Genomic DNA, 21471 nt, shown 5'->3' on the forward strand with positions numbered 1-21471 from the left:
CTATTGTATGCCATCCTCACAAGTCAAGGACTTTGTCACTACTGAGTACTGAAGTAAAATATTCATTGACCTCCGACTTCTTCCAACTCCAGGCACGTTTCCTCCTCTATCCCTGATCGGGCCTACCCTCACTCTAGTCATCCTCCTATTCTTCACATACGTGTAGAACTCCTTGGGTTTTCCTTCATTCTTCTCACACCCCTTCCCACTCTCCTAAGTCCATTCTTAAGCTCCATCCTGGCTACCTTGTAACTCTCCAGAGCCCTGTCTGATCCATGCTTTCTAAACCTTAGGTAAGCTGCTTTCTTGCTCTTGACAAGATATTCTACGTCTCTTGTCAACCATGGTTCCTTCACTCTACCATCTTTACCCTGCCTCAATGGGACAAACCTATCCAGAACCCCATGCAAGTACTCCCTGAACAACCTCCACATTTCCATTGTGCTCTTTACCAAGAACATTTGTTCCCAATTTACGCTCCCAAGTTCCTGTCTGATGGCATTATAATCCCACCCACCCACCCAATTAAATACTTTCCCATATCATCTGCTCCTTTGCCTCTCCAAGACTATTGGTAAAGGTCAAGGAGTCATGGTCACTGTCTCCAAAATGCTCTCCCACTGAGAGATCTGAAACCTGATCAGGCTTGTTGCCTAGTACCAGGTCCGGTATGGCCTTCCCTCTTGTTGGCCTGTCCGCATACTGTGTCAGGAATCCTTCCTGTACACACCTAACAAACTCTGCCCCATCTATCCCCTTTACACTAAGGAGGTGCCAATCAACATTAGGGAAGTTGAAATCACCCATGACAACAACCCTGTTATTTTTGCACTTTTCCAAAATCTGCCTCCCGATCTGCTCCGTGGTGTCTGCTGCTTTTGGGGAGTCTGTAGAATACTCCCAATAGAGTGATTACTTCCTTCCTGTTTCTGACTTCCACCCACACTGACTCAGTTGACGATCCCTCCAGGACATCCTCCCTTTCTACAGCTGTGATACTGTCCCTGATCAGCAAAGCCACACCCCCATCTCTTAGCTCCATCCTGTCCCTTTTGAAACATCTAAACCCCGGAATATCCAGCGGCCATTCCTGCCCTTGTGACAGCCAAGTCTCTGTAATGGCCACAATGTCATAATTCCATGTACTTATCCATGCTCTAAGTTCATCACCTTTGTTCCTGATACTTCTCGCATTAAAGTAGACACACTTCAGCCCATCCAACTGACTGTAATTTTGCTTTTTCAACTGCCTATCCTTCCTCAGTCTTTATGTATGCTGCATCTGACTGTACACTAAATGCACCAACCTCTGACCTATCACTTGGGTTCCCATCCTCCTGCCAAACTAGTTTAAACCCTCCCCAACAGCTCTTGCAAACCTGCCTGCAAGAATCATTCAGGGTACTTTCAACAGTACATCTGTATAAGTTTGTTAGTGTTTGGTGACAAGCCAAACCTCCTTAACCCCCTAAGAAAGTAAAGATGCCGGCACGCATTCCTTGTGAATGCATCTATATGCAGGGCCCAGGACAGGTCATCCGATATGTTATTCTCATAAGTATGATTTCTGCAGTATTACCCTGAATTGAGAAATATGAACTCCAAATCACTAAAGTGAAGCTACCAGCATAAATGAAGCTTCTTGCACTAGAGAGACTATAACTTTGTAGTTAGCTATACAAATTGATTGTTTTGCATTTTTCCAGATGGAAATCCCTTCATCCAGTATAATAAACCAGTACATCGCTTGTCAGGGTCCTTTGCCCAATACTTGTCCAGATTTCTGGCAGATGACTTGGGAACAAGGATCTTCTCTGGTTGTGATGCTAACCACTCAAGTAGAAAGAGGCAGAGTAAGTACATTGAATGAGGACCGTTTCTGCATTGAATGAAAAGCATAATTTGTGCTGTCATTTTGTATGCATGTCATTTTTGTTTCTATGCCTGCTTTTTTCCTGTGTATCAATCAGATGAGTTGTTGAGCACAGAGATCAGTCAGAGGCTAAATGTCTATTGGGCTAAATAGTGTATCTATATTCTAACCTATCTGCCTGTGGCCTTCTGCACTGTTGAGTCCCAATGTAAGCTTGAGGAATGGCATCTCATCCGTCCGAGCACATTGCAATCTTCTGGACTCTTGAAATCATAAACTTCAGATAACACTGACAAAACAGACCAGTTCTATAGGTCATTCACCTGTGACAATGGCAAATGTTTTGACTCTCTTCCATCATGGCCTGACCTGCTGGGCATTTCCTACAGCTCTGCATTTAACAGCTTTTGCATTCCTTTATTTTTCTTTTTATCTGTACTCATTAACCTATCAGCTGGATAAGTTAATCATCATCAGACTGGCCACATGCTATTAGAAACATTCCCTTCCACACCTTTTGTATAACTTAAAACTAGCTTGTTTTCTCTCTCCCTGATCTAGCAAAAGGTCTTTAACCTGGAATGTTAACTCTGCTTTTTCCAACAGTTGCTGCCTGACCTGCTAAGTATTTCCAGCATTTTCTTCTTTTTCCAGATTTCCAACATCTGCAGATTTTTGCTTTTCTATATTATCTTCTGATCAATGGTAGTTACAGTGTTGCAACTTAATTTGAGTATTGACAGAAAAATTCATTTGCATTTGGTTGTGGTGAACAGTTTTAAATACCAGATAATAAATCTAAATTATTTATAATTATTGGCCATAATCATCCCTTGTACAAGCAATTCAATGATTTTCAGATTTTGTTTGATTTTTTTAAATATATAGTATCACTTCGGCTACAAACAAAACTCCAATAATACACCATGCTCAGTTTTGGTGCCAGGTTAAAAGATTTTCTGGACAATTGGATTTTGTCTATTAGTACCCCAGCACATGTTTAATTTGCTTTTTTTTGATGTTTGGTATTGGTTTATTATTGTCACTTGTACTGAGGTACAATGGAAAAACTTGTCTTGTATGCCATTCCTACAGATCAATTCATTACATAGCGCATTGAGATAGTACAGGGTAAAAACTAACAGAATACAGAGTAAAGTGTACATAGAATTTAAATTTAAAAGAGTAGAATGATTACAGTAAAAGTAATGAGTAGATCTGCAGAGAGCAGCTTACAATGAGTCGCCACACTCCGGCACTGTCTTGCTATTTAGTTGCTGGTGTTACTTGACGTGATAAGTTTTCCAGTGGAAACCTGGAAATAGTTAAGTTTAGGGTGCCTCAAAGTGGGAAAGAAATGCAGGAGTCGGGGCCTTGATGAGTGGGAAGGGAGCACAGTAGCATCACCTGAGCCAGATGTTGAACCATCCAGATCTCTGAATCATCTGATAGCAGATAATCTAAGTTTTACTGTACAGGGTTCCAGTTGTATTTTTGGGATGTGAGCATTGTTAGCTCAGCCAGCATTTAGGATTTTGCTGTTGAGGATGTAATGGTGAGTCAGCTAAATGAATTGCTGCAGTGAAAGTACTATAAGACTTTTCAGTAGGGAGTTCCAGGATTTTAGACCCATCAACAAAGAAGAAACAGCAATATATTTCCAGGTCTAGTTATTGCGCGACTTGGAGGGAAGCTGCAAGTGGTCGAATTCCCATACATCCCATGCTCCTAACATCCTGGATGATAGAAGTCAGAGATTTGGGAGGTGCTGTCAGAGTAGCCTAGGTGACTAACTGTGGTGCATGTTTTGGATGCCACAAACTGGAGCAATGGTGTAGCTGTGGTGGAAGTGTTAAATGTTTTGAGCACGGGGTGTGGTCTTAGTCATGTGAATTGTTGGTCTTGGATAGAATTGAATTTCTAATGTTGGAATTGCAGTCATCTGGTAAGTGGATAGTATCTCATTATGCTATTAAAACATAGAACATTACAGTACAGGCCTTTCGGCCCACAATGTTGTGCTGACATTTTATCCTGCTCTAATATCTATCTAACCTTTCCCTTCCACCTAGCCCTCCATTTCTCTCTCATTCATGAATCTATCTAAGAGTCTCTTAAATGTCCCTAATGTATCTGCCCCCACAACCTCGGCAGGCAGTGTGTTCCACGCACCCACCACTCTCTATGTAAAAAAAAATAAACTTACCCCTGACATTCCCCTTGTATCTTCCTCCAATCACCTTAAACTTGTGTGGTCTGACCAGAGTTCTATAGAGCTGCAAAATCACCTCATGGCTCTTCAACTCAGTTCCCTGACTAATGAAGGCCAACACTCCATACACCTTCTTAACAACCCTATCGACTTGCACGGCAACTTGAGGGATCTATGGATGTGGACCCCAAGACCCCTGTGTTCCTCCACACTGCTAAGAGTCCTGCCATTAACCTTGTATTCTGCCTTCAAAATCAATCTCCTGAAGTGTATCACTTCACACTTATCCGGGTTGAACTCCATCTGCCACTTTGCATCCTATCAATATCCTGTTGTAATCTACAGCAACCTTCTACACTATCCACAACACCACCAACCTTTGTATCATCAGCAAACTTGTGCTTATGCAGAGAGTGGAAAGACTTTACTGTGTCAGGAAGTGAGTTGGTTACAGTCAGATGCCCAGCCTCTGACCTGCTCTTTAGCTGCAGTGTATGTATGGTCCAGTTAAGTCACTGGTGACCCTGGATGTTATTGATGGGGATTTGGCAATGCCATTGAATGACTGCTTCATTTTGAGTTGGGAATGTGTTGGGATGCCTTGCAATCATCAGTGAATATCCACAGATCTGACCTTGTGATGAAAGAATGGCCACTGATGAATCAACCAAAGTTGACAGAGCCTGGGCCACTGACCTGAGTAATGCCTGCAACAGCATTTTGATGCTGATTGACCTCCAATTGCCACAGCCATTTTCTTTTGTGTGAGTTAAGACTCTGACAATTGGAATGCTTCCCCCTGATGTCTGTTGGCCTTGTTGATGCCGCAAGCTGTCACGGTGAGAGTGTCTGCCATTGACATCTCTGAAATTCAGTTCCTTGGTCTATCTTTGGACAGGCTGTGATGAGGTCTGGATCTAATCAAAGTGGGAATGGGAGAGAGAATTAAAATGACAAGGTTCAAAATGGTTTATTTTGTGGAGTGATCAGCCAACCTGCAGTTGGTGTCTTAAATGTAGAAAAGGCTGCGTTGTGAGCACATGTATAAGAGTTGATTCACATCGCAGTTTCATCTGGAAGACAGGTTTGTGCCCTGGTTGAAAGAAATAGGTGAAAGAGCAGGTTTTGCATCTCCTGTATTTGCATTGAATTGGCCATCACTCCAGAACCTGCTCCCCCTTTAAAAACCTGTAACGTCTGCAAGATTTTGAAGTTCTGATGAAAAATAATCACCTTAAATATTTTTTCTGCCTTTTTATAGATGGTATTTGTTGTGCTGAGTTTTGCTACTATTCTATTTTCAGTTTTCCAGTATTTGCAGTATAATTTCCATTCTTGTTTTCTAATCCTTTCAAGGACTGGGCCTTTTCTGATTGCATTTCTGCAGTTCTCGTTTTTCACTCTTCCAGTTGTTCTTTTATTGGTTCCTGTGCCTGAATCTCTTGAATCCCCTTCCTAATTTTTCCCTACCTCTACCTAAGACATTGCCTTAAAATGTATCTCTTTTGGTTATCTACCTTAATACCTTTCTATAGATTGGTAGCAAGTTTCTAGATTACATTCATGATATTTCGGAACCAAATTGACAAACAACAGAAAATCAGACTGTAGTGGCTCTTCCATTGAAACTTTTAATCTCATTGGGCATTTGTTTCTGTTTCATAATAAAGGGGAGAAGTTGCCATGTTACTGAGCTCTCATTACCAATTTAGCAGCACCACTCCAGAGAATATATTCACAACTTTTTGTTATTTTCCTTAGTATGTCTTTTGGTTAATGCACACTACGTTTGGATGTCTCTGAAAGTATATTTACACATGTAGTATCTGAAATATCTATTTTAGTGCCCTCTGTGAGGACTACCAGAATGTTTTAAAAGGTAACCAGCACTGCACTTTGCAGTTAACAATGTGGACTTCAGTCCTTGCCATTCCTGACTAGGTTGGGGGATGCCATTTCCAATAACAAGTCAAATTTGAAAGCAGTTTTCTTACTATTTAAAAAAAAAATTATATTTACATGATATAACTTCCCAACATAGGTCAAGTGTCACCAGTATTGGCCTGAGCTTTCTAAAAATGCATCATATGGGAATTTTGAAATTGGTTGTCGTTTGGAAGAAGGAAACCCTGCGTATGTCTTCAGAGAATTGACTTTAACTAATTTAGAGGTAAGTTATCTGGGAATGCTCCTCTATGTGACCTACATATATACCTGTTGCATGTCCTTAGCACTGGCTAATCATCCAGCTATGCAGGCTTGTTTTACTTGTACTGTTTGCTGTCCTGAGTACCAATAACAAAATGTTTACTAATAGTGTCATTGAGTTACCTTTGCATTACGGCAGTTTTGCTAACGGACATTCACTCGTATGGAATTCACAAATCGCTACCAAAAAACTTGAGATACAGAATAAAAGTTCACTCTTTTGGAATTAGTGGGAGAGAAAAATAACTAAATGAACACAGTGTGAAACAAACAACAGAAAATTGTGAGATGGACAATTTTCTCAGAACGTAACCCCTCTGTAATGAGAGGGTGTACTCTATCAGTGAAGCAAAATGGTGCCCTGCAGTAGTTACTAATTTAAACTTGTCTAACATATCTTGCATGTTTGAGTATCTGCAGTATGAATAAAGATTCTTAATTACAAACACTTGGGTCTTCTGACATCAGTGTTCTTTAGCTGAGTAGGCAGAAATTTAAAATTATATATTTTTTCAAAAAAATTGTTCTATGTTTGTAAATTCTAGAATAAATTTTACTTCACTGGAACACAGCACAACACATGGAGAAAGTGCTATGATGCTGGAGGAACTCAGCAGGCCAGGCAGCATCTGTCGAGAAAAGCAGGCGGTCAATGTTTCAGGTCAGAAGAAGGGACCTGACCTGAAAAGTTGACTGCCTGCTTTTCTCCACGGAGACTGCCCAGCCTGCTGAGTTCCTCCAGCATTAGTGTTTTTCATGTAGACTCCAGCATCTGTCCTTTGTTCCTCGAGCATTTTTGCAGAAAGTGCTCATATGTCTAATTGTCTTTCTCAATGATCTCAAATTTTGTTTGTATCTTAGGATTTTCAGATGTGGTTAGTTGACCTCTAAGTCAGAAGGCTGTGTCTTCAAATCTAGGTTGCCACTTCAATGCAATGCCAAGGGAGCATTGCACTATTGGAGGTACCATCTTAAACCCCATCTGCCCATTCAGGTGAATGTAAAAGATCTTGAGGCCCCTTGCTCAATGTTTATCCCTCAGATACCTTTGAAACTGTATTCCAGCAGATAGGAGGAACCCTCAAGAAAAGGGAGAAAAACAGCAAGAAAATAGTTTTAACCTGACCTCATTTGTTCATGCGACTTCTGGTGTATTGTTGATCATAAGCAATTTTTAGCAAAACATTCACTAAGAAAAATTACTTCCAGGTATTGAGTTTTTTTTCTAGGTAAATATTCTGAAGCCCAGCCACAGGCATTATGAATATTGCAATGTGGTAAATGGCTCTTTGCACAGCTTTGTTGTCATTAAATTTGTCGTGCAGGTGGAAATTGGCTTTGCTGTTAGTATTGCACAGGTTTTGATTTTTTTTTCCTTTTAGCAGTTAGTACTTTTCACTTGTAAATCTCCAGTTCATAGCTTCTCATATTTAATAGAAAAAACAAGTGCTAAAAATCCAAGTTAATGGAAGGAGCTACAGTGCAATTCAGATGGAAGCCAACCTTTTGTACAATTTCTTTTTAGTTTTTCAGCAAAGGTGATGGGTAAAATATTTTCTCTCCCCATTGTGACAATCATCTTTAATGAATTTAGCAGATTTTTCTTCCCATTGCACCAGCTTGTATGAAATCAGTGCTAGTGTGTGCCTTGCATTAAGTAGCTTTGTTGTGCTGGTCAGACTTCTCCTTTACTCTTGGTTAGCAAAACTTCCTGCAGTTGGTCTCGTTGTTTCCTCAGTGTAATATTCTGTTCCAAATTGATGTAATTTGTGCTTAGTAAAAGTCGAGAGAAGCAAGGTAACTAATAGCAGCATATTACTCCACTGATTCCCTTCCCATTTTTAACTTTTTTTCTACTTTATCCTCCTACAAAAGTCCTAAAATTTAACGAAATAACAAACCAAAGCGTTTCCTTTATTTCTTTTTCAATCTTTTTATTAGTTTCCAAATTAATACAGATTAATATATAACATCGATGATTGTACTTGTAATACAAAGAGATCAAGAGAACAATCATAGCATAGATAGTGATAAAGAATAATGAAATATAAAAAAAATTTAGATCTCACGATCTCTTAGATGAATATAATATAAAAGAAAGGAAAGAAAGATTTATTGTGTATATAAAAGAAAAGAAAAAGAAAATCCCCAAATCAATAAAAAATTTGTAAATAATCAAACCAAACTAAAAAGAAAATTTCAAAAAAAAGACAAGGAAAAAAACTGGACCGAAATTTCTCAGTAGAAATGGAGCAATATTATGTCATCAACTAAATTGAAAAGTTATTGAAAAGGGATCTATATCACATGAAAGTATTGAATAAGTGGACTCCACATGTCTTCAAATTTAAGCGAAGGATCAACAGTACCACTCCTAATTTTTTCCAAGTTTAAATATGATGTAGTTTGAAAGAACCATTGAAAAGTAGTAGGGGGTATTGGATCCTTCCATTTAAGCAAAATTTAAGCCATTAATGTGACAAAGGCAATCATACAGTAAGTGGAAGCAGATAAATCGTCAGGCTCTATCCTTGGTAATCCAAAAATTTGCAGTGATAGGGTGAGGTTGTAAATCAATATTCAGTACAGTTGAGATAATGTTAAAAATGTCTTTCCAATATTTTTCCAAAAGAGGACAGGCCCAAAACGTGTGTCAGGGAAGCCACATTCGATTTGGCATTTCCAAAAAATGCCTGGAAGTGACGACCTAGATTTTAAGACTCATCCTTCTACCTCAGATGTCAAAATGTGATCAACCAACCACAGCTGAAAATCCTAAGATACAAATAAAATCAGAGATGACTGAGAGACTTAGCCTGACGGCATCAACATCAATGTCTCTAACTTCCCGTAACTACTCTTTCCCACCCACCCACTCCCTTTTTGATTTTCCCTTATCCCTCTGGCCCTTTTACCCCTTCTCTTTCCCCTCACCCACACCTTCATCCCTCTGGGTCCCCATCTCCCTCTCTTTATTCCATGGTCTACTGTCCTATCAGATTCCATCTTGTTCAACCCTTTGCCTCTTCCACCTATCACCTGCCAGTTCGTGCTCCTCCACCCCCCCCCCCCCCCCCCCCCACACCCCTTTTATTCTGGCTTCTGCCCTCTCTTTCCAGTCCTGATGAAGGGTCTCAGCCCGAAACATCGACTGTTCATTTCCCTCCATAGGTGCTGCCTGACCTGCTGAGTTCCTCCAGCATTTCATGTGTGTCGCTCCAGATTCCAGCATCTGCAGTCTCTCTTGTGCCTGCCATATAAACACTTTCTACATGTGTTGTGCTGTATTCCACTGACACCAGTGAAACAAAATTCTATTCTGGAATTTATAAACACGTAAAAGCATTCTTTTGCTTAAAAGGTGCATTTTACAATTAGTACCTACTCAGCTAAAAACAACAACAAGCAATTTACCAGGCCAATAGTAGATGAAATAAACTTTGGAACTCCTTAGTAACCTGTCAGCCATTTAGAAATCATCATCTACTCCTAGAGTCATGGGGATAGAGGGAAATAGTGTGGAAACAGGCCCTTTAGCTCATGCCAACTATTAACCACCTATTTACACCACTCCCGTTTTCCCCACATTCCATCAACTCCCTTGCGATTCTACTATTCATCTGCACTAGGGGCAATTTGCAGTGACCAGCTTTCCTACCAACCCAAAAGTCTTTGGAATGTGGGAGAAAACGGGAGCACCAGGAGAAAACCCACATGGTCATGAAGAATGTGCAAACTGCACACAGACATCACCTAAGGTCAGGATTGAACTCAAGTCTCTGGTTCTGTGAGACAGCAGCTCCAGTAGCTACGCCACTGTGCCACCCACATAAATTTCATTCTGAGAAGATAAACTTGGCGGAATTACAGACATGCCCAGCTTCATTTAGTGAACTGTAATCTATTGCAACTTCACAGAGAAATGAGAGCCGTCCACTCACACAGATCCAATATATTGCTTGGCCTGACCATGGTGTTCCTGATGATTCAAGTGATTTCCTGAAGTTTGTGTTGCTTGTTCGAGAAACGCGAGTTGGCAAAGATGAACCAGTTGTTGTACACTGCAGGTAAATCTTGTTAAGCTGTTTACAAACGACTCGAACAGTGTGTTCATAAACCTAATTATAAGAATTTAGACCTAAGCTGAGAAATTGGGTCCCATCCAGAGCAAAAACTTAAAATTGTTCTTAATCCAATTTGTTAATGGCATTTTTCTAGTTTGTAATTTTATTAAGTGGCTTAAAGGTGAATGATAAACAGGAACCTGCTGCAGATTATTTATGTTTCTGTTCGTTTTCAAAGATATGAAAGTTGCATCAGGTTGGGTTACATTGGGTGCTTTCTATTTCAATACCTGTAGCACAGGAAAATATTAATTATTATTATGGATAAGTATGGATGGAAAGGATGGTAGGGTAAAGTAACCATGGTGACAAGAGAGGTGAAATATTTAGTCAAGAGGAAGAAGGAAGCATACTTGAGCTTTAGGAAGTAAAAATCAGGCAGGGCTCTTGAGAATTATAAGGTCGCCAGGAAGGAGCTTAAGAAGGGATTTAGGAGAGCTAGAAGGGGACATGAGAAGGCCTTAGGGAGTTCAGGGATAAAGGGGGAAACATGCGCCTGGAGGCCGAGGAGGTAGGGGAGGTCCTTAATGAAGACTCCCAATAGGGTGATTGCTCCCTTCTGGTTAGACCACACTTGGAGAATTGTGTTCAGTTCTGGTCATCTCATTATAGGAAGCATGTGAAAGCTTTAGAGAGGATGCAGAGGAGATTTACCAGGATGCTGCCTGGATTAGGGAACACGTCTTATGAGGAAAGGTTGAGCGAGCTAGAGCTTTTCTCCTTGGAGTGACACAGGATGGGAGGTGACTTGATAGAGGTGTAAAAGATTGAGGGGCACAGAGTGAACAGCCAGCCCCAGGGCGGCAATAGCCAATACCAGAGGACAGCCATTTAAAGTCAGAGTAGGAATGTTCAGGGGAGATGAACAGGGTAGGTTCTTTACACAGAGAGTGGTGGGTGCCTGGAACCCACTGCTGGGGGTGGTGGTAGAGGCTGATGCAATAGGGACATTTAAAAGGCTCTTAGATAGGCACATGGGAAGTAAGGAAAATGGAGGGATATGGACTGTGCAGGAGAGAAGGGTTAGATTGATCATGGAGGAGGTAGTCATATAGTTTGGCACAACATGGGCCAAAGGGCCTGTACTGTGTTGTACTGTTCTGTGTTCTATAAAATACTTGCAAGTCAAAAGTAACTGCAGATGCTGGAAACCTAAAATAAAAACTGAAAATGCTAGAGTTACCTTTCAGGTCGAAGACCCTTTGTTGGAACTGGAAAGGAGAGAAAAGGAGCTCGTTACGCTGCGGGGAGGAGGGAGCATGTCTCTTCTTGAGTAAAACTGTGGTGACCATGGCGATGAGCTTGTAAATAAGGTTATCTGGTCAGTGAGTAAATGGGAACACTTAGAGAAGGAGAACATAGACTAAATTACAAGGAGTTGCAAAATGCAGAGTAGGAAGATATGCCCGGCAGTTCAGGCTGGGCATGTCTTCCATTTCGAGGAGGGGGAAAAAAGCAAGAAACACGCTGAGCCAATATCACAGATGCATGACTGATACAGACTTGAGAAATCAAGTTGTCTGAAGTTGTAGAATTTGGTATTGAATCCAAATGGCTGCAAAATGACAGAAGTTGGAGTGCTGGTTATCAAACTTGCATTGGGCCTCATTATAACAGTGGCCACAGATCACAGTGGGATGGAGAATTAAAGTGACAGTTCCTTGCATTTGCATACATAAATTTAACTTGGCTGATATTTTGAATTTTGATCCAGTCTCTTGAATCAAGAGTTGGCATTTTCCTAAACTTGTTGATGAATTCTCCACTTGAAGGTACTCGAGGGCATTATAAGTTCACTTTCACTGGAGAAACCAAACGCGGATTGGGCAACTGCTTCAGTCTGCAAGGGCAACCCTGAGCTTTCTGTTGCTTACCACTTTTAATTCCACCCACTCCCACTCTGACCTGTTGGTCTTTGGCCTCCTGCACTGTTACAATGAGGCCCAATGCAAGTTTGAGAAACTTTTTTTTTCCTCTGTAGGTGGAGAATATGCTCAGCGTGATCTGCTGGGCATGTCTTCCTGCTCTGCATTTCATAGCTCCTACATTCTTTTACAAGTGTTCTCACTCTCTAACTGCTCCCAATCACTCATATTTACAACTTATCTCCATCAGAGACAGGTCCACCCTCTTAATAAGCTTCTTTTCACTCGTTCCAGTTTGACAAAGGGTCTTCAACCTGAAAGGTTAACTCAGTTTCTCTTCCCATAGTTGTGGCCCGACTTGAGTATTTCCAGCATTTTCTTTATATTTTATAAAATATGTGGTCAATGAGGTATCCAAGTCGTCTGCATGAATAATAATTATAGATAAGTAGCTACAGGCGACCCCCGCATTTCAGCAGTTCGATTAATGAAAATGTGCCCTTACTGACTTCACAAATCACTACCCAAAAATTTGAGGCATGGAATAAAATGCACTCTCATGGAATTTAGGTGGGGGGGGGGGGGGGTGGTGAGGGGTGAAGGTGAAGAGGAGTAAATACAAATTTTACTACTCAGATTGCTTTTTGGACACTCAGTGTATTTGGGAATAAAGAGTGAAGAAAAATGAGAGTAGTTCAGGGCATAAGAGCTTTTCTTTTTAGTAAAGATTTTTTTTTAGGAAAGTACCAGTATGTTGGACTCCAGAGATTATTTAAAATATAATTCCCAGTAATTTTGTGGAAAAAAAACTGTCTGTGAACTAAGCAAAGATTCATGCAAAATATGGAGAAAGTAACCAGGGATTTTGTAACTAAAACCTATACACTGATCCCTCTGGAACATCTTCATGTGTGAAATTCAAGTGATAACAGGGCTGGGCCTAAATTGTTGTATTCATGGCACTGTCACCTGCCAATCCTGACTAGTGAGGTTCATGTGATAATTGGCTGTTTGGAGAAGTGTCCGAGTGGTGCTCTCAAGTCCATGAAACCGTGTGCTTGCGGAAATTACTGCTTTTGGATGTGAAAATCAGTGGGATTTTAGGGTGCAAAGTTGTTAACTAAAGAATTGAGGGTCTGTAGTGTGTATGTGGTTGAAGTGTCAATATATTAATTCTTAACGTGAACATTTATCTGAATTGTTTATTAATATATTACAATTTGAAAATTGCTCGGGTTTCATTTCATATGTTTGCGTGGTATTTAATAATTGTAAAGTTCCTTTAATCAGGATATTGATTCCAGTGCAACTTTAGTTTACTGTTCATTTTGCAGTGCTGGTATAGGTCGGACTGGTGTTCTTATTACTATGGAGACAGCAATGTGTCTAATTGAGTGCAATCAGCCAGTGTATCCACTGGACATTGTTAGAACAATGCGAGACCAGAGAGCCATGATGATTCAAACACCAGTGAGTACTGATTACTTATTTTTCACCTGCCATCATATTTGTCTCCATTGAGGCATTAAATTTAGTAAAATGGAATCAGATAGTTCTTTCTTCAATTTTTGTTGACTTGGTATACTGCCAAAATGAGTACTTCACATAGTTTGTATTTAGATTATCATCAATGCTAGAGCATGGCATTACACAACAGGGTTTTTAATTACATCTGTGATTTGCATCAGTGACTGCATCACTGATCTGTCGTTTGCAGGTTTTTTAGTAAATTGTATTTTGCACTAAATGTAGTTTTCTAGTTGGAAATTTAAACAAACAGACTTCTAATGCCTGTTTGTAACTTTCCCTGGTATCTTGGTGAACACTCATTTTCTTTTTAACTAACTATTCAGAGAATGATTGAAATAACCATCTGAGCCACAAATGTAATATAACTTTTGGTTTTTTTGACTTTTTCCTTTTAAAATGCAGGCCATTCCCTGTGTTGGTGTGTATGAATGTAACTTGGCTGTAAAATGTTTTGAATTTTTATTGTCTTTCTTGAAGCAAGAGTTGGCATTTTCCTAAACTTGTTAATGAATTCTCCACTAGGAAGTACTCTGGAGCATTAAAGCTTGGCTGTTCCTTGCATGTTGAAGCTTTTTTTTAAAAAAAAAGCACGAGAGGCTCAATAGGCTGGGGAAGAAATGTCCTCCCTTCGTTGGGAGGACACATTTTTTTCCGTGCTTCCAGAATCCACTTGAGTTAATTCTGTCTTTGGTATAGTTCCACCTCTTACTACTAAACATGCAGATAAAAGGTTCGATACCATTGAGTGAAAGTCAGATATAAAGACTAAGTATAATAGTCAGGATAGATGGGGATAGAAAGTTTATTCATTTGTTCTGGAGTCATTGAGTTGAACTGCACAGAAACGGGTCCTTCAGCCCACCACGTCCATAACAACCTTTTTGACCATCAATATGATTCCCATTTGCCTGCATTGGAACCATATGCTACTTTGTTTTGCCTATTTGTGTCTGCCTAAATGCCTCTTAACTATAGTGATTTATCTCATTCCACCACCACCTCTGGCAGCGTGATCCAGATATTAACCACTCTGTTTTCAAAAACAAAACCATTCAGGTCCCCTTAAACTCTTTCCTCTCACCTTAACCCCATGCCCTCTGTTTTTGAGACCCCTTTCATGGGAAAAAGATTTTGACTATCCTATCTATGCCTGTCATAATCTTGTATACTTCTATCAGGTCACCCCTCAACCTCCCTCACTTCAGGAAAAGCAAGCCCAGCCTATCCGATCTATCCCAATAACTAAAGTCCTCCAATTCAGGCAACATCCTGGTGAATCTCCTCTGCACTGTCTCCTCACTATTGTTGATTAAGTGGATTACAAAATTGTAGAGTCACAGTCATACAGCACGGAAACAGGCCCTTCGGCCCAATTTGTCCATGCTAACTGTGTTGCCAGCAAGCTTGTACTTGCAAACTGAATAATCAAAACCAAATTTATGGTTGCTTACTGCAACTCGTGCATTTAGAAACCTACAGGATGATTTGTCGATGTAGTGGCTTTAACTAGAATATAATTGGTCCTTTTAGAAGAGTGCTTTTATTATTTCACCCACCTGATCCATTTAACATTGAACTTCCAATTTTTGCTATGCAATCTGATTTTTTTCTATAGATTAAAATATAGATTGATCTTTAAATGTAGTTATTGCATTCTTGTCATTTCTTGATGTGCCTACTGTTGTCTTCTACATCCCAAGAACATTGTTGTTAAATGGTTAAGGAGTACCAGGTATTATTTTAAACTGCCTTCTAACACAGTCTGACATGCACATTAAATATTAACATGGTGAGGCTGCCATCTGGTGCATGCTATGTGCACATCTTAATTCAGTTTCAGGTTTTATTTTGATAATTGATTGTAGTTGTTTTCCCAGTTCTCACTTTAACATAAGTGCTTGATTTCCTTACACCACAATATGGGATACCTCCTGAGAGCAAGGTGAATAGAGTCCAAAAGGAGAGCACACTTTTTAGTAGTCAAAAGTAAAAGTGGCAGTACTTTAATTAAGTGGCATACTACCTGTTCTCTGACATATACGAGTGACCTCTGAAAGACTAGTCTTAGGTTAAAGGAACAGAGTATTAAAATGTAGCAACAGCCATGTATTTTCATATCATTAATGTTAACACAATGTCTGAAGTCTCTTCACAGATGAAAGGCAAATAATGTTTGCTCAAAGATGTAGGTTTTTAGGATTTTAAAGTTGGAGAGGTAGATTGATTTCTAGAGGAAATATCAGAGCATTAGGCATATATAGCTGAAGTCACAATGGTGGTCAGGTTGGTGGAAAAGATGTTTGCATTGGCAGGACCCTGTTTAGGAGGAGAATTTTAAAGTTTAAGGTGATGGCTAAAATTCACTTTGTCCAGATGTTCCAAATGTCCTGATTCTTTTTGAGACCATGCTCAGAGAAGGAAATGATAATGAGTGGAATAGAGAGTTTGCTGTAGGGCCCAGAGATAAGAATTCAATGTTCAGCTGCAAATAGTCAAATAGTGGTGACTCCTCCAAGCCTGGATGGTGGTCAAGCATTCTTTTAATGCAGACAGTGGAAAAGTAGTGAGGTATTGAAGGGAGAGCTTATAGTAGCAGATATCTGGAGACTGACCCTATTGGGATGTTGCCATTTACATGCATCTAGATCAGGAGGCAAGGAATTGGAAAATTCCAAAAGTACTGAATGGGAAGATCTTTTAGTACAGATTACTGATTAAGAACTCTGACAGTTAACAATGAAATCCAGAAACTCTTGAAATACATGTTGAATGTGAATTAGTTTAAAATAACTGTCTTCCCTCTCTCTCCTTCCCACAGAGCCAATACAAGTTTGTTTGTGAAGCAATTATGAGGGTTTACGAAGAAGGCATTGTGAAACCATTGCAGTCAACACTGTATAATTAACCTAAGGATAAGACCTTATTGTTGAAACTGGTTTGCTGGGAGCGTTTACTGTGTCATAATGTGCTTGCACAACATGCTGCCCTGATGCGAGTTTGAAGTTTGGAAGATTGGCAAACTGGAGCATGGACATTGAGAACCTAAGCACTGTTGCACTTTATGTTCAAAAAGAAATAATAGTTTCTGTGTGTGTGATCATACTGACAACAATTAACATGATCACAGCTGCCCTCAGTTCTGAAATGCTGTGTCCACTGCTCTGGTTTTGTTCAGGGAGATTGTCAGCTTTTGGATTCCTCTGTAGTGCCAAGAGGGAGAACTACCTAATACGACTCTTCCTTCACCTGCCTATGAATATGTCCTCTTGCTTGCTTGGTTTAAACTGATGGAACCTACTCAAATGGCCACTTTTTAAGATGTACATTTTCTGTTCATGAAATTGACTTGACCATCTTTACTAGACCCTTTGCAGAGGCGTCCATGAACCTAGAAGTGTGCACTGGAGTGGAATTATCGTTTATTTTAATTAACAATTGTTTTCATGCTGCCTTGACTAACTTGAAAATAAAACTCTCATCCCTAGGTTGTGTTCTGTAATATAGAATATAATCAAAACTAAGGTTTAGTGAGCACTTATTAGTCAAATTGGCCCAAATTGTCTCACTTTCAGATTTTGATGTGCAGCTCTTTAACCTATGATGAACCTAGAGCAGTCACTCAGTACATATTCTCCTCTGTTCCCTGATCAAAAAATGTTGCTCTTCCTGCACTTGAGTGCCAATGTTCCTGAATTAGTATGGACATCAAGAATTTATTTTAAATTTTGTCGAAATAATTTTGTCAGATCTCTGGGTTACACTAAACATTAGAACCTAAAATGTAAATAACTATATTAGGAAACTTAGCCTTAACCACCCACTTCCTATCAGAATATTAGAATCCAAGTGCTGGTTACTGGTTAGCTACATTACCTATTGGCTAGGACAATCTACTCCAAAGACTTGAGTTCGTATCCAGCCCAGGTGGTGAAATTTTACCTGATTTTAAGGGACACCAAATATATTCGGTTCTCATTCTCCATAGGTCTGATCCTGCAGTGAACCATGCCATGGGGAAAGGTGTGTGCCTGGAATCTTTCTTTTAATAATTTGTTTCTTAGGCACTTCGTGATGGGTGCACACCTACCCTACCAGTCCTACGTATAAGCTTGCCTTATTATATGCCATTTTAATTTTACTTCTGTTATCAGCACTAGTCTTGCACCCAAAGAAATGCACAGGATTTTTATAGTAAGACACTAAATCAAAGTACTGAACAGTACAAAGCACAATAAAGCTGTAAATTTAATAGTAAATTAATAACTAACTTATGAAATGTTGATGGATGTTGCAGTTTTGCTGGTCAGTACTCCAGCAGTCATTTGCTCCCCCGACTTCACATTATCGGTATCAATAAACATAGTTTCACTGCTTGCATCCTAATTATGGCCCTTTTGGAGAGGGTCGGGAAGCTTCAGGTAGAAGCTTGTTGACAAATATGCTGCCTGTGAACGATTAAAATGAAATGTTCAAAATATGTGGGAGAATATGAAAGATCCACACATAATGTTAATTATATGAATTGGAGCCCCATGTTAATAAGTGTTTATAACTGCATGTGTACCTGCACATAATTAGGAAGACACTTAATTAAAATTATTAATAGTTTAAATTAATTCAGCACATCACTACTTTTCTCATTGATAAATCTTGCACACAAATTTAAAACAAACATTTATGGCATATTGAAAAAGTAAGACACTTAAATAGGAAAATGAATATATATTTTTAACTCTGCAGGATCCAGAGGAGATTGGGACCTCCAAAAGCATACTGTTTATGAGCAGTATGAATTCCATTGAAATCAGACTTGCCAGAGAATAAGAATGGATGAGTGACTGTTTAATTTATCCCTGTCTAAATATCTGCACATCTGTACTCGTGTGTATTAATGTGTTGTACTCTGTGCAGCTGTAAATAATGCTGTCAAGTTGAGTGCCATTCATACCATTAGCACAGTGCAATTCCATTCACCTCAGCGGAGTTGCAGAAGCAAGTAAGCAATTGGGATGGCGAGAACAAAGGTTTAAGCCACGCACAACCAACAAATGGTAGTAATGAAACCTCACTTCCTTTTTCATTTTCTTTGCTCTCCTTGGTTATGCATAACTGCAGTGTTATTTTTGTTAGATTTACCTGAAAGGAGGCATGTGATTTGGTCTTCGTTTTGTGTCATGCTGTAAAATGAATGTGAATGTATCTATCAACCATGCAGAATTGCAAGCGGTAGAGAATGACTTGGATTTTAAGGATAAATATTTTTCATACCGTTTGTATAAAAAATTAAAAATTAAAAAGTTTGTAACTTTCCATTGAAGAAAATTTTGCAGGTTAAAAAGTGTTTAAAATGTAAATAAGAGCAATACTATTGAAACTGTCAGTTCAGTGCCAATTCATGCTGTACAGGTTGATTTCTCTTATTGCTTACTGACTGTAATTATGCAGGTTTAATGTTTCGATCATTTTACAGTTTAAACATTTGGAAGTAAATTACAAATTTCCTTTAGTAATATTGAGGGCACTTTATATTACAATGTACTACTGACTGAATTATCAAATGATTTGATTTCACACGTGGATGCTAAGCCCTAATCATCATTTGCTTTGTGTATGGAGCTTAAAAGAATGCACACTGGTTGATTTTATCTTTCAATTAGGCTATTAGATCTAAAAGTTCCTTTTAAGTAAAGATATGTACCTGGCTATGGTGCTACATAGATTTAATATTTGATGCTGAAAGAAGAGTAGTCTTGTAATTTCAGGACTGCACCAAAAATCCAAATTCTAGTGTTCTCACAGCTAAAAGAAATCTGAGTGGTTTGAAAGTTTTGTCATTTCAGCATAATTTGCTGGCGGTAACTTGCATCAGCCAGTATTCACCACCAATTTGACTACTCAAGATTTCATCTTGTTCCTTTCTATTCTCAATACTGTTAATTGGACCTGTAGGTCAGGCCACTTGACTGGGCACAAGTTTAATGTGTATTTTTAAGGTTTTTTGGACAATGCAACATATTGCAGAACTATAGTTTGTGTTTTTAGCAGCAGATCTTTTAAGAGCATTACATATTAGCAAGGCAGCATCTATAAAGGTAGGATTGCTTATTTTGCTCAAGTTGGGCTCCTTCAAATATAGTAAGAAAATAATGTGGTGTGGGGGATCTCTAGGGCAGAGCTGAACTGAATGAATATTTTACCACTGTGGACAATTTATTTAGAGTGAATATGATTAATTTAAGAACGATTTATTTGAAGCTCCCATTAGTGCTTCTAATTATGGTTTAAAAATTATAGTAATGACTAATATGCTGCCAGCATTGAATGCATACCTTAATATTTTAAGTAAATGTGACAGATTGCATAAAGTCTGAGTCATTCCTACTGCTGTGATTTGTTACCCCACAAATTAGACAAAACACTCCAAAGTACCTAAAAGGGAAAAGGAAAATAATACTTTTGGTCTACTTTACATTTCTCCTACATAATTTATTTGATTCTAATTAATCTTACAACTTCCAAAATGTAATATTTAAAGACGCCCATGATGACCAATTGTGATGAAGATACAGATTAGAGATGTCATAATAAATATGCATAATACTGTCAATTATATGCTTTTCTCTAAAAGTAAAACTGTGCCTGATCCTGCAATTTGAACTGTACACAATTTTAATTTTAGTAAAATCTAATTGCAATTTTTATGACAAATTTGATTTTATGCTGCTTTTAAACTGCCTAAAAATACTGTTGGTACTGTACAAATTTAATTAGGAATGCTTTTCCTATTTTTTCATTGGCTTTTTAAGCCTTCACTTGAATTTTATTGACACTGGAAAAATGTGAAATAGAAGTGAGCTTTTATAGCTTGTATGCTGTAAGAAGGCCTTATTCATTTCATTTTTAAATTTGAAGTAGTTCACGCCTTTTGTTGATATCCAACAAGTTACCTACTTGTAGGATATCAACTGTAAAAAGGGTTAATTGATGCAGTACCAACATAGTACAAGTGACCAGTCACTTGGTTGGGGGTGGGGGGGGGAGGGGCAAGGACGAAGGGTAATTAAAAATTCTATGTATGACTTTCTCTTCTAAATTTTCCATGCATATGTATTTAATTTCACTTGACCAGAACTGTCTCAATTAGGTACAAACTTAATAGTTTACTTGTGACTCTTAATTGCTCTGTTACAATAAAATGTGCTTACGTAATTTAAAATGTAGCACTTGTGAGTTTGTTTTTGGAGTGGCAGCTGTACTTACATTTAACTAAAATTTTGTAAATTTTTGTTTATTAAAATTTCAGTTTTAGCTGGTACTTCATTAGATTCAAATATTTTTCTGTACATTTGAATCAGGTTTGATTTGATTCTGTACATAATCCAGTTACAGCATGTACAGTTAATCTTGCATTTTCTTTATAACAGTAAAAACCTGGTTTTAACAGCAATCTGTAGTTGTTGCAATTTTGTTTTAGCTGGCTCATTTGTGTCTGTTCTCATTTCTGTGCTGAGGTTAATCAGAGGATGGAGAGAAGAGGCCACACCACAGTCATGTAGTGTGTTATCATCTACTAAAGAAATTTCGGTGAATTTCAAACAGTTGCATTACATAACTAGACATATACTTTCAGGAGAAAAAAATACTGGCTCTCCTTTGGGA

General features: G+C 38.8%; 1 protein-coding gene across 2 annotated transcripts in view; it reads left to right on the top strand.

Moving 5' to 3' along the window:
• The window catches only part of ptpn4a (protein tyrosine phosphatase non-receptor type 4a), a 179017-nt gene extending 157765 nt beyond the window's left edge, over positions 1-21252 (top strand). For both annotated transcript variants that reach the window (XM_052010826.1, XM_052010835.1), the window contains 5 exons: positions 1707-1853; positions 6127-6255; positions 10212-10360; positions 13617-13752; positions 16631-21252. In XM_052010826.1, the coding sequence (XP_051866786.1) occupies positions 1707-1853; positions 6127-6255; positions 10212-10360; positions 13617-13752; positions 16631-16717 (648 nt within the window). In that variant the 3' untranslated portion in view covers positions 16718-21252. The remainder of the gene's footprint in view (positions 1-1706; positions 1854-6126; positions 6256-10211; positions 10361-13616; positions 13753-16630) is intronic.
• Positions 21253-21471: the final 219 nt, after the last annotated feature.

The sequence above is a fragment of the Pristis pectinata genome, chromosome 1 (assembly GCF_009764475.1).
Source record: "Pristis pectinata isolate sPriPec2 chromosome 1, sPriPec2.1.pri, whole genome shotgun sequence".
Taxonomy (NCBI): Eukaryota; Metazoa; Chordata; class Chondrichthyes; order Rhinopristiformes; family Pristidae; genus Pristis; species Pristis pectinata.